General features: G+C 40.7%; 1 protein-coding gene across 1 annotated transcript; it reads right to left on the reverse strand.

Moving 5' to 3' along the window:
* Positions 1-249: 249 nt before the first annotated feature.
* LOC119124528 (guanine nucleotide-binding protein G(i) subunit alpha-1) lies at positions 250-11168 on the reverse strand. The gene is made up of 9 exons (XM_037254596.1): positions 10768-11168; positions 5765-5807; positions 5305-5446; positions 3988-4145; positions 3758-3886; positions 3354-3483; positions 2885-3038; positions 2306-2515; positions 250-1626 (listed from the first exon to the last, which is right to left on the reverse strand). The coding sequence occupies exons 1-8, from the start codon at positions 10883-10885 to the stop codon at positions 2325-2327; spliced, it is 1065 nt and encodes a 354-aa protein (XP_037110491.1). The 5' UTR covers positions 10886-11168; the 3' UTR covers positions 250-1626; positions 2306-2324.
* Between the last annotated feature and the right edge of the window lie 4078 nt (positions 11169-15246).

Here is a 15246-nt window from a genome sequence, read left to right on the forward strand (position 1 = left end):
TGTGACAGTTTTGCATACTGATGTCTCTTTTCTATTTTGTTAAATATTTTTTTATATCTATTGTGGGAAAATCATATAGCATAATCACATACTGCAGATTAATAGTGACCCTTACTGACACTAAGCAACTATTATTTGCAACCTTTTTTTCCCTGCCTTACGAGCGCCGACTTGAGGTACGAGTGCTGCATGCAAGCTGTTTAATGCCATTCCCAGCTGAGGTTTACGGTTAAACTGAACAAACAAACCTTGTGTGTGTACAAGTTTAATGCGAATTAACATCTGTTGCCGTGTTTCAACCCTTTAAGCAAGGGAAGGAACACAAAGTGCTGCAACATTTTCTAGACAAACAACAGAATTCAATCATTCTTTATCACTGACATAAAACAACATTAGTGCAGGATTGAGGAGTTGAGACGCCCCAATAAAACATTACCAATCCCACTTTGTCATTTCTTTAGGTGTTAAACAGTGCAATAATATTCATATCGCATATGGCATATTTTTTCCAATATAGTTCCACCCCGTGACCACAAAATAAATGTGACGAGTTTGTTGCATATAGGTTGCTATGGTTTCACCACAGCAGCTCTTTTATTAGCAAAAAATCATGGAGATTAGTCCACAGATGTCTCCCACCCTAACCCCATCCGATGGAAAACTGAAGGCTGGGTTCGCATGTGTGTGTGGGGAGGAGGGGGGGGGGGGATATGTAACGTGAAACCATCACAGACATCTCGGCCTTGCACCCCCACACAGTCTACGTGCGTGTCTATTTATTGTGTGCTACAAAGACATCCTTCCTTTCAAAGCTTTTTCCTTCAAATCGGGAATGTTACTCGTTGTTGGTCGCTTAGAAAAATACAACTTTGAAAGGTGAGGATGACACGTAGAGAAATAAAGTCCCTTTGTTTTGAATTGTGCATACTTTCTCCCTTTCTCTCTCTCTCTCTTTCACATGCGCACACACGTGCACGCACAGACGCACACACACGCACACTTCCACACATTCACAGGCTTTTGGTCTGGAGCACACATGCAAACCGACTGAAAAAGTTAAAATGGCTCTCACAGTATGTCAGAAGGGAATTTGGCCTGTGGAGCGAGTTGGTCGTACTTGACACGTCCGAGGAAGAAAATATACACAAACAAAAAAGCCCAAAACTTAAATAAAATAAAATGGATTGCAGGTTAGATGATAACATCTAGTACATGAAGCTAACATCTAAATTAACAAAAGGTAACTAAGGCATGCTGAAATTAAACATTAACATGTTGATTCAAAGATGGGGGAAGCAAGTATCCTCCTCTTCATTCATATATATATATATATATATATATATATATATATATATATATATATATATATATATATATTCATATACATATATATATATAAATGATAGATCAAAGGAGCAAATTTTTTAAAAAGGTTGAAAATCCCCCAGCCAAAGACAGTTGTACAAATATTTTACACAAAATGTTTCTCGTCTACACTGCGCCATTAAAACCTTTGAGAGATGAACATAAGTTAATTAAACGCACAAAGTGACAATTGTCAGCGGAGTCTGTGAAAGCCAGATACTCGTTGAATAAAGTCACACGGCAGGAGCACCGCTGGGCTGCCTGCACACAAACAACAATATGGCCATGTGATTAGTTATACAGGAGAAATCAAGTATTAAGGACAAACTGAGAAGAAAAGGTCAACACTGTGAATTACCATAATCATAATAAATAAAGTTGGATATAGATAGTAGTTGTAATCCGTTAACTCATTCGATAGGGCATGTTTAAAAAAACATGGAATGACCACTTCAAATGCCTTTAAAATTCTCCTTAACAAATAAATTAATGGGAAAAAGTGACTGCTGATGTACATCTCATTTGCCTATTTTACTGCTCACACTCCTCTGCTCAGCAATAATCTTTCTACATTTGAGTTTTGTGTGAACGTTTGAGACATCACAGTGATTTTGACCTGTTGTCTTGGAATTTTGGCGTGTCGAGAAATTGGTGGCTATTTTGTACTGGAAGTTGACAGCCAATCGGAGAAGGGGGTTCCCAGAGTAGAAGACAAAACGACAAATACTGAAATTAGATCGTTTTACTCTTCTGAGCGGTTTTTTTCTGTGGAGGGGGGTGGAGCAAACTTTCTAGAGGCAATTTTGCACAAAAACATTCCCCAAAAGGCAACACAAAAACTTGTGTCAAAGTGGCCATTCCAACTAGATTCAGATTTTGACAGAACTCGTTCACATTGCTATCGTCAGAATGGCCCCAATACTCCTTTGTAATACAGCACCTGAATCACACGGTCACCCTCAGAAAAGGCCACAGTCCTTCAGGTTGTTTTTGATGATGACATCGGTGACAGCGTCGAACACGAACTGCACATTCTTGGTGTCGGTGGCGCAGGTGAAGTGGGTGTAGATCTCCTTGGTGTCCTTCCGCTTGTTCAGATCTTCAAACTGACACTGGATGTAGGCCGCTGCTTCTTCGTAGGTGTTTGAGCCTGTGGGCGGTGACATTTGAATTGGGTTTATTTTAGATTGCTACTGCAGCAAAAAAAAAAACAATCATATGTACATAATTATATACCATACGGGGGCGGATTTCAAAGACGGGCTGTATAAAAAGAGGGAACAGCCATTTTACCGTTGAAAGTTGCCTTCAACAATAGTTGCAAATCTTAATTTAAAAAAGATTCAATTTCTTGTAAACCGGACTGATTTAATTTGATTGGTTACGAGAACATTTCTTCACAATCCATATTCATCATTCTACTTGTCCATGATACTAGTAGTAATTGTTTTGTTTAGTTAGCACAAATCGCATTGCACGTCATTAAGGACAACATTTTGAGCGTGTTTAATATCTTCACCTGCATATTCTGGGTAGCAGATTGTGAGGGGGCTCTTTTTGATCTTCTCTTCAAACAGGTCCTTCTTGTTGAGGAAGAGAATGATGGAGGTGTCTGTGAACCACTTGTTGTTGCAGATAGAATCAAACAGCTTCATGCTCTCGTGCATTCGGTTCTGTGGAAAAGCAAAGATGCATTAATACAAGAAAGAAAGAACAGATGCGCACTTTTTACATTCGTCGGGGACCTTAGGCTTTCTCAGTTGAACTTTTATTCTGATCCTAAAATGCTACAACTTGTGCAAAAGTAGTGAAACGGGGCTGGACTATTAAAAGGAATATTTCAATTGTGATTTTGGCACGTGTAGCATGTGCTTCTCCCAGCCCGACTGAAATATTGACGTTAGACATGCGCATTCAAAGTTCGTCTGTACAGGATCTATAGTGTGTCTCGGTAAACAAAAAAAAACAAAAGAAATCGCTTTTCTCACCATCTCCTCATCCTCGGCTAACACGAGGTCATAGTCGCTGAGAGCCACACAGAAGATGATAGCGGTGACGCCCTCGAAGCAGTGGATCCATTTCTTTCTCTCTGACCTCTGGCCACCGACATCGAACATTCTGTAAAGATGAGATGCTACTTTAAAGCTGCACTCCCTGGGAGTTAGGGTTGTTTATCTGCTCTTATATTCAATTATATTTTGATATCGTTTGGTTTTTAATCTTTGGACTTTTTGGAAGAGATTAATCAGAGGTTCTACTTTGTTATGAATTCACCTTCAAGTCATTTTAAACTGTAAAAAACAAAAATAAATGAAATGCACAACAGGTCACTGACGTATTCAATAAAATTACATAATGCAAGAGGAGAAAAAACTTAAAATGACAAACTGACTTGAAATGCAGATCCTTGAAGGTGAAGTGCGTCTCCACGATGCCGGTGGTCTTAACTCGGGTTCTCAGCACATCTTGCTGGGTGGGCACATAAGCGCCATGTGATATCCTGTCCAGGTCATTCAGATAGCTGTTTGGGATGAGAAACAGGGAGAGAGGGAAAAATGGAATGGTTAATGGGTTCAAAAAGAGCCACACCCTCTCTGGAAGGTTGCGATATGACTACTCAACTATGCCGCAGAGTCGTTGAGTTGGTACTCTCGGGAGCGGCCGAAGCACGCTTGCACTCCCCTGTCTTTCCACAGCCGCTGGATGACCCCGGCCAGCTCGCCCGTCATGAAGCCCTCCTCGGCCGAGCCGGCCAACACGAACAGCTGTCGTGCGTCATCCTGAGTGGACAAACCTCTCATTTAAGCCGCTATAAAGCAGCGGAATTTCATATGAATACTGAAAGTATAAAGAAGTGGAAAATCTGTCCAGCTGTGCCTAAACGGAGCCAAAATTAGCCACTTGTATAAAAACACACCATGTGCTTGAAAAGTCAAAATATTGACAACAAATTAGCACATCACTATTTCAATTCAATACAGCGGCGTTAAATATGGAAGAACATCCCAAGTCATATGCCTCAAATGGTTGGAGTTGGCAATTTTTTTTTTTCTTACTAATCATGAACACACTCCCAATGTACAAAGCCAATTCCAATGAAGTCGGGACATTGTCTCAAAAGTAAAAACTGAATACAACGATTTGCACATTCTTTATAACCTATGTTCAAGTGACCACAAAGACAAGATATTTAATGTGCCTATCAATTCTCATTTCGGGAGAGAGTGAAATTATACAGATGGGTTAAGTTTGTTTGATTTTTCCACTTGTGACACTTTGGCTACCAACATTTGGGAATATTTGCAGTGCTCCTTTTGGACTGCTCTTGATCTGAAACTAATTTTCCCTTAGAGGAATCGATAATCAGAACCATTTTTAGGAATCGAATTACTGGAAACTATTATGACACCTGAGTTTAATTAAAACAGTCTCAGCTCATTCAGTTTTAGGAGGGAAAAAGCATTGAACAAATACTTTCACTTTACAACATTTCCTATGAGGAAATTTGTTTTGGAAATTAGATGTTGCGCAAGGCCTCTTGATTTCTAAAGGTGATGCTTCTCGTGGGGTAAATGGCGATTACAGAAAAAGAAAGTCATTGAATAATCTTTTGTAAACGTCTGTAAATCCCATTGTGCTCAAGCTGTATTGTTGTTAATGATCATCACATTTAGCTGAATGTTGATTCTTTTCAGGTTTTCACAGTATACCTACGTTACTGCGCCGCCCTCACGTGCAGGAATAGTTGCCGATGTACTGTTCTGCCACTTTTATTACGTTTGAAGCATGTGGGAGTAGTAAAACTATTTTTTTTTTAAATGTCCGTCTTTTGACACTCCAAATCTCAGATTTGTACCTATTGCAGGACGCTCCGAACGTGATGAACCACTGTAAATATTGTTTGCTGGTGTTGTGTGTGTGACCTCAGCAAGCACTCACGGCTCTGGCTGAGTCGGCAAAGTCAATCTTGAGGCGTCCCATGGCTCTGATGATGGCAATGATGGACTGGATGGTATTGCTGTAGACAACAGCCTTGTACTGCTTACACTCTTCCTCTGAGTAGCCTGCTTCGTGGATGATCCTGGCACACAAGATAAGAGCTTTATCACAAGGAAAGTCTTCCCCACCTAATTGTGGTTTAAGCTTGAATGCAACATGCTACCACTTTAATCAGACTACATTACTACAGCAACAAATGAGTTCCTAGAAATGGCAGGCATTATTGGGTCTTTCATTGCTGATTGTGGCTGACGCAAGTTCACTGTATGAAACAATGTATATGTTGCTGATTGGAAGTAAAGACGATTTACACCAGTACAATGTATTGTCAAATACCTAATCATGAATTGTTTGCAGACTATTTTATTTTTATGTAGATTATGCAGGCGTCTCGACTTACTTCATCTGTTTAACAATTGTGCTCTTCCCAGACTCGCCAGCACCTGAAAATGAGACAAACATGGAAATTTGATAAGCGTCTCAGACAAGCACGTGCCGAATTGACACATTGCATGCCAAGAAATTAAGAGTAGGGATGCTCCGATCATCATCGAGCAATATGTGTGAAAAAAAAAAAAAAAAAAAAGAGCATGATTGGAATTTTAGATAAACCTTATGAACATACATGTATGTACAGAAATTGCATCTGAATTGACATACGAGAGGATTGGCATGACTACAGTTCACTTTATAAAAAAAAAAAATTCTGGCAGCCATGCGTGCTAGTTTCTGATTGTAAAACGGCCTCAAGAGGTATGGGGATGGGTGACAGCCATCGCAAGTATTGATACATTGAAGTCCGGCCGGTAAAGGCCTAATACCTGTCAACAGTACTCACCCATCCCCACTTTAGATGTAATATCAACCCTTTAAAATATGGACCTAGGCAGACAAATACACCAATGTGCAAATGCAGCTCGCCAAACTGCAATTTGCAGTTTGTCAGTCGACAAGCTAACAGAATCTTGTTAAAGATGTGCTTCAATCTGCGCTTGAGCCACGTCTTTGCACAATTGGATTAATCAATGAGATCCTGGTTTCAATGAGATTACGCAGGGCTCAAGCATCCCCGGGGTTGCGATTTTATGCAGCCTGGACTTGCCAGTAAAGCGACTTAACACATACAGTATAGTGATCAGGCCAATTTGGGGCATTTTTACCTTTTCAGATCAAAGTCAGCCAAAGTCACATTTTTGAAAGAGCATCCAGAGCTATTACCTTGTGTGGGGTGTGTTAAAAAATGTTTTTTTTTTCTTTTTCTCATTGGATAGCAGTTGCGACCCATGTTCACCCTGTTTGGTAAAATATCTAAGATGGCAAATTCTTATTTACAGCATGTGTGGATCAACACCAAGTTCGCCTGAGCCACAGACTTTGTGAGTATAAAAGGAAACCTAACTATAGCCAATCTGGAAGCCACCTGAGGTTCAAATAGAGGAGCAACCGGTTGTGTTATTTGTATAACGTGTCTCACAAGTCATTTACCGCAATAGAAATGAATGAATAGCTTGCAATGTAGTTAGTTACAAGACAAGATAGCATTCAGTCGAGTTACCGCTATTGCGCGTGCTTTCTTGTCTTTTGTATTTTCTGTCGGACTGGATTCCCCGTGGCACCACAGGTTAGCGGCATCTCGTTTTGGGAAGGGGACTCGGGATCATTTGTGGTGGTGATACCATTAAATGAATTGCGTGCTGAATTGGTCATCTAGGGCAGGGGTCCACAACCCCTTGGTGCTAAAAAAGGTTGGGGACCGCTGACCTAGGGGCTCTCATGTTTCAAAACTCTTAGATGTTAAAATGTAATGTGTGCACATCCCTTTAGACGTGACAGTGATCAAAGCGAAACTTTTTCCTTTTCATTTCCGTATGGTAAGGCACAACAACCACCGGCTTCTGCAGCTCCCCATGAGATCCGCTTATGTTTACAGCTGAGGAACATTTTAATTACCTTCCCTCTACTGGGACTCCTTGCTCTCTGGTGAGAAGACATGTTCACCAATTTGGCGTGAAACACAATGAGCAGATGCATACCCTGCTCTGACACAAGACCAGTAAGATTGCAAATGTTCAGGTTCAAATCATCCCAAATTTAACAGGGATTGCACAACATTTATAAGGAGAAGTCAGGTCTATATTTTCTGTGCCCCTACTTAGTCTAAACAGTGCTCAGACTAAGATCGTAATTGTGGAATAACAATAAAGGATGAAAAATCCAAGCGGCTGCCATTTTGTCCCGTACTACCACTGCTGCCAACTGCAATTGATGTCCATGGTAGGGATGTGCTCAAAACGTCGATACATTCCGATATTATTAAAAACGATACAGTCTCGATATTATAGTTCTGAGTATCGATACCCCTCCCTGACGTAGCAGTTCACAAGGCGTGGCATTGAAATGGGGTGCACTGCGCCAGAAGGGGGCACCAAAGAGATGTTATTTTGAGTCGGTATTTGATGCATTTAACTGCTGTTTGTTCACATGTAATGATATAATCAAAAACAGAAGCATGTCAATGAATAGGTGCCCATCTGCTCAGTGACTTCCTCTCCTCTGATCCCCTGTGCCCCCACACACACAGAGGCGCTGCAATGCGTGCACGTCCTCGAGCATTGAAAATACGGCGTTGGCTTGTTATCTTTAGCTCATAATTCACCACAAAATGATAATAAAGTCAAAAATAGAATAATATAGATACAATATAAATATATATATTTGGCGACAAAGTTTAAATACCAAAGAGATTTCGATCATTTACTCTGAGGAGAAATCATTGGAACAAAGTCGAGCAACACCGTGGAATTGATTTCTGGTTTTACAGATTCGGTAGGCAGAAAGGACCGAATCAGAATCATTCTCTTCATGTTAGACCCGACCTCAGCATAAAATAAACAGCTTTTGGTTCTTCATGATTTGCATTCGAGGCAATCCGACCTCTCAAAACTCTCATGTCAAGTGCTTGTTGGGCATGCACTTTTGCGTGTTGATTTGCTCAGACGAGTGGTTTCAACGAGACTCGAAAAATATCTGCTTGACGTCAATGAACGATAATGATTGACGTCTACATCGGCACATCTTTGGTTTAAGCATACAATGTTCTGTTCTTTCGTTCCATGGGTCTGTTTTTCAGAAAATTAGAGTACTTATTGCAATAATGGTCATTTTTTTAGTCTGAATAGGTTGAACATCCGCCGATAAGCAGAAACCTCTTATTCCGGAATCAGACTTGGGCAAATAAACATCCAATGTAAATGCAAAGCCAAATGCTAGTTGCATTTCTTGCAAAACAACCACACACTATCACAACCAGGGAAAAGAACATCATATTTCGCTTAGCCCACACACCCACACAAGTGTCGGGAATTGAGCAGCACTTTGGACGACAGAATATAAACGTGTGTAATTAAAGAATGTCTTGTTCTCCAAGCAACCATGCAGTTGCAAGCGTGCGCTGGCTCTCCGTTTGCCATCCACAATTGGCACACATTCACATCACTGTCAGACTGCACACAGGTTGCTACGCAATGTTTTATTCATCTGATTCCGACCGAGACGGTAGCCGTTGGCCGCCAGCTTTGAGCTCAATATATTGTATAGAATATTGACAAATGGCTGCTGCTGTTCTGAAGGTTTAAAGATCATTGGTCAATATGGTGACCGGTGGTTACGGTCTTACTTGCTGCTTCTTTTGGGATCGGTCCCGGCCGCTTTTGGAAGCTGGCTGTGTCGTACAGCGCTCGCCACCGCAGACCACAAGAATATTGTCCTACATTATTTTTATTTCACTACACTGTGCGTCTGTGCTGCTGCTACATGTTGTAAGAAGTAAAAAGTTTACATTTGCAAGCCCTGGCAAAATTGGCAAAGAAGATTTTACTTCAAATGCCTCATCCACACCACCTTGCAAACAACCGCGCAAACTGCGTCAACGACATAAGGAAGCATGCCGCAAGAAAGTCTCAGTTCGTGTCTGACCCCCCGATTACAGTATGGCAAGTGAGAAGGACACTGCCGGAAGCAGCCACACAATCTGAAAGGCGGATTCACAATATATAACACAGTGGCGTCTTTATCCAGAAAGCTTTCGTTTGGAGAGAAAGTGACATGTCCACGGGCTTTGGCTTACACGGCCTATAATCAGGGAAAGATGGTACAGACTAGGTCTACACTGTTATAGACTACAGGAGGTAAACGTGTGGCAAAACAGCTCACCGAGCAGCACCAAGCAAGAATTCCAAAAATGAAAGATTAGCAACTATGACATACTGAAACGACCGCGCTACAAATAGAAGTCAAACAAGTATGAATTATTTTGTGATGAGATAAAATGTCACTTTATCATCATGTCTGGTCTTTGCAAATAAACACATTTGGGATTAGGATATTTTGTGCATTGGCCATCTTTAAATCCATCATCCGTCAATCAGTCCTCTATAGCGGGATGTCGTTGGGCATCAAGCGAGGTACACTCCGGACTTGCTGTCAGTCAATGAAGCCATGTACCTCAATGTGTTTGCAAAGTGAGAGCAAGTTGGGAGTTAAGTTCAGAAACACAAGCACATGGAGAACATTCTGAGATTCTAACACCAAACCTCAAAACGGTGTTGAAGACACGCTCAATCGTCGATTCAGATTCTTAAAAGTACACATTTTCCCGCAGGCAACAGAGCGGCAAATAGACTCTCGCAATCTATTCCAATGATCGGTCTGCCTACAGTCACAAAAATAATGACACTAATGCGTCACACCGAGCATATATTGGTATCTGTCTGAAATTCACCCGCAAGAGTTCCTCGAATTGAGCAAAAAGGCCACAAGTGTGATACGATTTATTTCGCCTGAGTCGGCCAGCAAGCAAGTCAGCTGATTAGAAGAAGGAACAGTGCACCGAAACCATTTTATATCGCTCGCGTTATGATCGTAGTCGAGTCTGTAAGGTTTTGTGTTAAATCTCAGTTCGCTGACTAATCCGGCTAGCGACGCTGAGTCGGCTAGCGTTAAGAAGCTAATTGCTAAATTAGCTTAGCGATTTAATGCCAATGTTGGGCGGCAGTGGCTGGCTAATGTGGGGTTAATCCTCACCAGCGTTTACATTTTAAACACGTAATAAGTGCTGCAAATGAATTAGCTAAGGGGAAAACAACGTTTGAACTTTTTTTTGCTATTTTCACGACTAAGCCCGCGCCATTCAATATTACGACAAAATGTCCTCACTTTGTTGTTTCGTCAAACTTAAAAGGACATCAAATGCTTCCTTTTTTACGTTGCGTCACTTAATGGGGTTAAAGCAGTGGACAGCAATTAGTTGGGTGCGGGTGAACTACGCAAGGCTTGGGTGTTGGCTTGGGGATGATCCTCATCGCCTCAACCCCCGGTCGACCGGACCATCCATCTTTCTCTCACCGAGGAGCAACAGCTTCACCTCCCGGGCAGCTTTCTCTCCGTCGTCCCGGAGGTTCCTGTCGATCATCTTGCTGCGTTCCTGCGCCGCCTTGTCGTCCGTGCTCAGAGTACATCCCATCTTGTTGCCTTTACCGCAGTCTGATGTTCCCCGAGTAGAATATTTTGGGGTGAAAAATGACGAAACGCAACTTTTGACTGGGAGTGCTACACGACATGCAAAGGCTACCACCAAGCTAGCATCCAGTAATGGGGAGGGGAAGGAGAGGGAGGGAGAAGGGTGGGTTGCGATTGAAGCACGCCCTTCTCTTCCATCAACCTTGCAGCTAATACACGTCGAATTTCTTTTTTGTTTTATTTAGTTGTTGTCGAATTGACGGACCAAGTCAGCAGGGCAGGTTTTATTCTTCTTAAAAGAAACGTAAAATCGAAATCTGCCTCTCGTACTGTAATAAAACACTTCGTTTCCGGGTCTGCTCGCGACGTCATGTGTTATGCGCATGAGCAAGGAGGTTTAAATGCAACTCGATGTAAAATGCGCACGCGCAGAAATGTTGGCGTTAAATAGTTAAGCTCTTTTTAAATTGCTGTGATTTGACCTTAAAATGCTCACGCTGTAAAAATGGCTGATGAATTATACAATATATATCATCGCTAAAACGGCTAACTTTGATTTGGTTAACTTCAAATATGATTTGGGTAACTTCTAATTTGTGGCCTCTGGGCCAGTTGTGGCCCACAGGGTAATATTTTGTGGCCCCTTACTTAATATAAAACTTTTAGTATTAGTATGGCCCTCACCTTTTTTGACTGTGTTGTTCTTTTGGGCATTCTGTGTGTGTGTGTGTTTTAATCACTTAATTATGGGCTAGCATTTTTCAGGTTCATGTCTCATGAATAAAGATTGGAGAGTCTGGATTACTTGTACTTTTCCTTGCCATACCTTGCAGTATTTTGTCAGCTCGTGAACTAACATTTGGCACTCTCGTCAATCACTTGATAGTTTAGGCAAATCAGCTGGAACATTGGGTGAAGATGTTGGTGCTAGATTTGCATGGTTGACCTGCTCATGAGCTGCAAATGCTGGCGAGCATGTTTGCATGTGGCGCTTAGACAGAGAGCAGACAGACATTCAGGAAAAGATGTTGCCGCTGCATTGGGGAGACAGAATCACAGAAGGAAGCCTCATGCACTTTTTCAGGTAGATATGTAAAAGAGCCACTGTAAAGTAAATCTTGAACATAAACAACTTTGAATTTTGAAGTAAGAGTTTGGAAAAGTACTCACACACGACTTAAATAGATGTACATATTCTATAAAAGATTCTGTAAAGAAATCTGTCAGGGTCCATCTTGTGCAGTTTATCGGTTTTGCATGAAAATGTGCTGGAGGAAGCATAAACAATGGTGTCAATTAATCACCGTGCGCTTGCAGACACACTTAAAGCCAAAATATACTTAAGTCCAACAGTAAAAGGTAAAAATATTTTTTCAAGTAAATTATATGCTTGACTTGTCTCTTCTATGAGCTTACATTTTGCAAGCACTTGTACTGAGAATGAAAAACTTAACATGCATGTTGTTGTGTAAAATCTAGCCATCAGCTCGATTCTAAACAAAAAGCCATAAATACTTTTTTTTTTCAACCCTGGGAAGGAAGCATGTGCTGATGTTCACAAAGGAGAGCTCCATCCTGTGGTTGCATTTTCTCTGTGACCACATCCAGCAATTCAAATGACTGTCAGATGACTGTGACCCAATCCGGGGAGCGCCAAGGCTCGAACACCTGAAATGAATGAAAACAACTTTGGTAGCAAGTCCAGCAAAAAGATGGGCAATTGGACTGTACATCTTCCATAGCATTGTTTTGGAAACACCCTTGACCCTGAAACAGGATAAGCGGCGTTGAAAATGGATGGATGGATGTTTTGTAAACAACATTTGTAAGTTTAAAGTGATGTGACAAATGTCTCAATGTCTGTAAGGACATATTAAAAAACAACATGTATATATATATAAACAAAAACCCACATAGTTCATGACCCTCATGAGGACAAGTGGTTCAGATAATGGATGGATGGATGGATGGATGGATGGATGGATGGATGGATGGATGGATGGATGGATGGATGGATGGATGGATGGATGGATGGATGAAAATCCATGTAAAATAAAATAATCCTTGTATTTCACATTCATTGCACAAAATTAATGTTGCACTAACTAATCATTTCAGTTTAACATTACCAACGTTTTTCACAATAGATTTGTGTGTGTCTCAACTGGAACAGTTAAGTACAAACATATAATTTATATTCTGGTTTTATTCCACGGGCTGCCTGTATGCTTTAGAATTAAGTTTTGTTCATAGGAACTATCGTATATGTCTAAGTAGAATGGAAAAGGATTGTGATGCGGTTAGAATTCATCTCCTCGCTTTGCATACAATTTCCATTGCAGGTGTCTTGTGCAAAATGCAAACTGAGATATAGAATCATTTCAGTTCTTGCTGAGAATTGACCATGTGATGGGGAAAGTCCATTAAAAAACTCCCCAACGATATTGTTTTGTAATCCTCACAGAAGACCACATTCATTTCAGGAGTGTTTTCTGCAGGGGAAATGATGGATTAATGTCACCATGACACAAAATGTTACTGCACTGCTATGCAACCAGAAATGTTTTGAATCCTTCAAGCGAGCGAGCCACACAATTAAGACACTGAATGTGAACTGAGGACAGATACTCAGCACTTTGTTGTTCCTTAGGGGATGAGAGGGAAAAAGTCTCATGATTCTTGAGCACTGGGGAACAGGGGTGACATACGTACAAAAATACATACATACATCATAAATAAATAAATAAATACATACATACATACATACATACATACATACATACATAAACAAATAAATAAATAAGTAAATAAATAAATAAACAAATAAACAATCATTGACTCGTTTATCTATTATTTTGTTTGACACTTTTGGTCCTCATAGATAAAATTCCTATAAGACGTTTTGAAACATTAGTCCTCTAGGTGGCAGCAGAGTTCTGAAACAGCATTTTCAGTCTGAGGAAAACATGAACTATTCTGCTCCAGTAGTTCCCACAATAAGGAATTATCTCTGCATTGTGATGTACTTATTACACAGTTGACACACACACTAAGGCCTCCAATTGATTCTGTCAGTGGAGGAACAAATGGTCACATTATGTATGTCTGTAAATAATGAGAAATAACAGATTGTTACTAAATTAGGTATGAGGTACAGATGTGAATGGCCAGACAGGCAAGTGTTAGGTTTAGCAAAGAATAGCTAAGTTAGGACCAATGCAGGACTACTGACAAAATGGACAAACTACTTTCATAATACAGGAAGTCACTGGTAGTTTTTCATGCAATGGTTACATTATTAAAGATTGAAGGTTTCTTGATTTTAGATAAAACAATTGTTCTCGAAGCAACATGTGCGTAGTAATATCTCAAACGTAGCAGAGTCTGCATTGATATTTTTTCTCATAGTGTGTTGTGTACTCCAGATGATCAACACAATGCATCACACCCATAACAAATCCACCACCATTGGTAACAGCAGGTTGACTCTAGTTCTGCAAGAGGACATGTAAACTCAAAAGTTGTTTCTCCTGTGGTTCAGGGACACCGACATCTTATTTTGATTTCTGCATGCACCAGTTAGCTTTGTCAGCAGGAATGTTATATAGGACTGGTCTGTTGTTATTGTGTTTGGCTCTTCATCATCCATTCAGAAAGCTGCTCCAACTAAATGACCTAATTTCTCTCCCCAAAAAGAAAATGACAGGCTTGGGGCATGGCTTCAAATGGCGAAAAGGAAAAAGCTTGCTTCATTGTTAGTAGATTTTTGTTCCCCCTTACTCCTGAGTGGTAGAGAGCAAATCAGGATAGTGTTCTTCAAGCTGTATTTTGCATGTAATGCTTTCCTTGGACTTTTTTCTTGGTCTGACATTGGTATTGAAGAAAAAAAGCACCTAAAATGAAAGAAACTACACAGGGAAGGGAGAAAATGGGGCATGATGCACATGTGTAAAGCAGCGCTGGCTTTTATCTCCCATTGCGCCATACATTCCTATATGGTACCAATAATCCCCGTGCCCTCGAGCGCTGCATCCTTTTATCAGTGCTTCTATTCACACTTCCTTTTCAACTCAGCACGCTGCATGTCGTCCTTCAGAGCATGAGGTCAACATGTAACGTATGCTCTTCCAGACAAACATATGCTATCAAACAATGCAACTCCCATTTATAGCGGGGGCACACCATAAGGCAATTATTCACGGCAATAAAAATGGCATTGATGAGTCTCCATCCCAAGAAACCAACCATTTAACATAAACATTGGAATGATAATGAAAATCACACACCGTAAGGCAATTATTCGCGACAATAAAAATGGCATAGATGGGTCTCCATCCCAAGAAACCAACGATTTAACACAAACAT

Source organism: Syngnathus acus, chromosome 6 (assembly GCF_901709675.1).
Source record: "Syngnathus acus chromosome 6, fSynAcu1.2, whole genome shotgun sequence".
Lineage (NCBI taxonomy): Eukaryota > Metazoa > Chordata > Actinopteri > Syngnathiformes > Syngnathidae > Syngnathus > Syngnathus acus.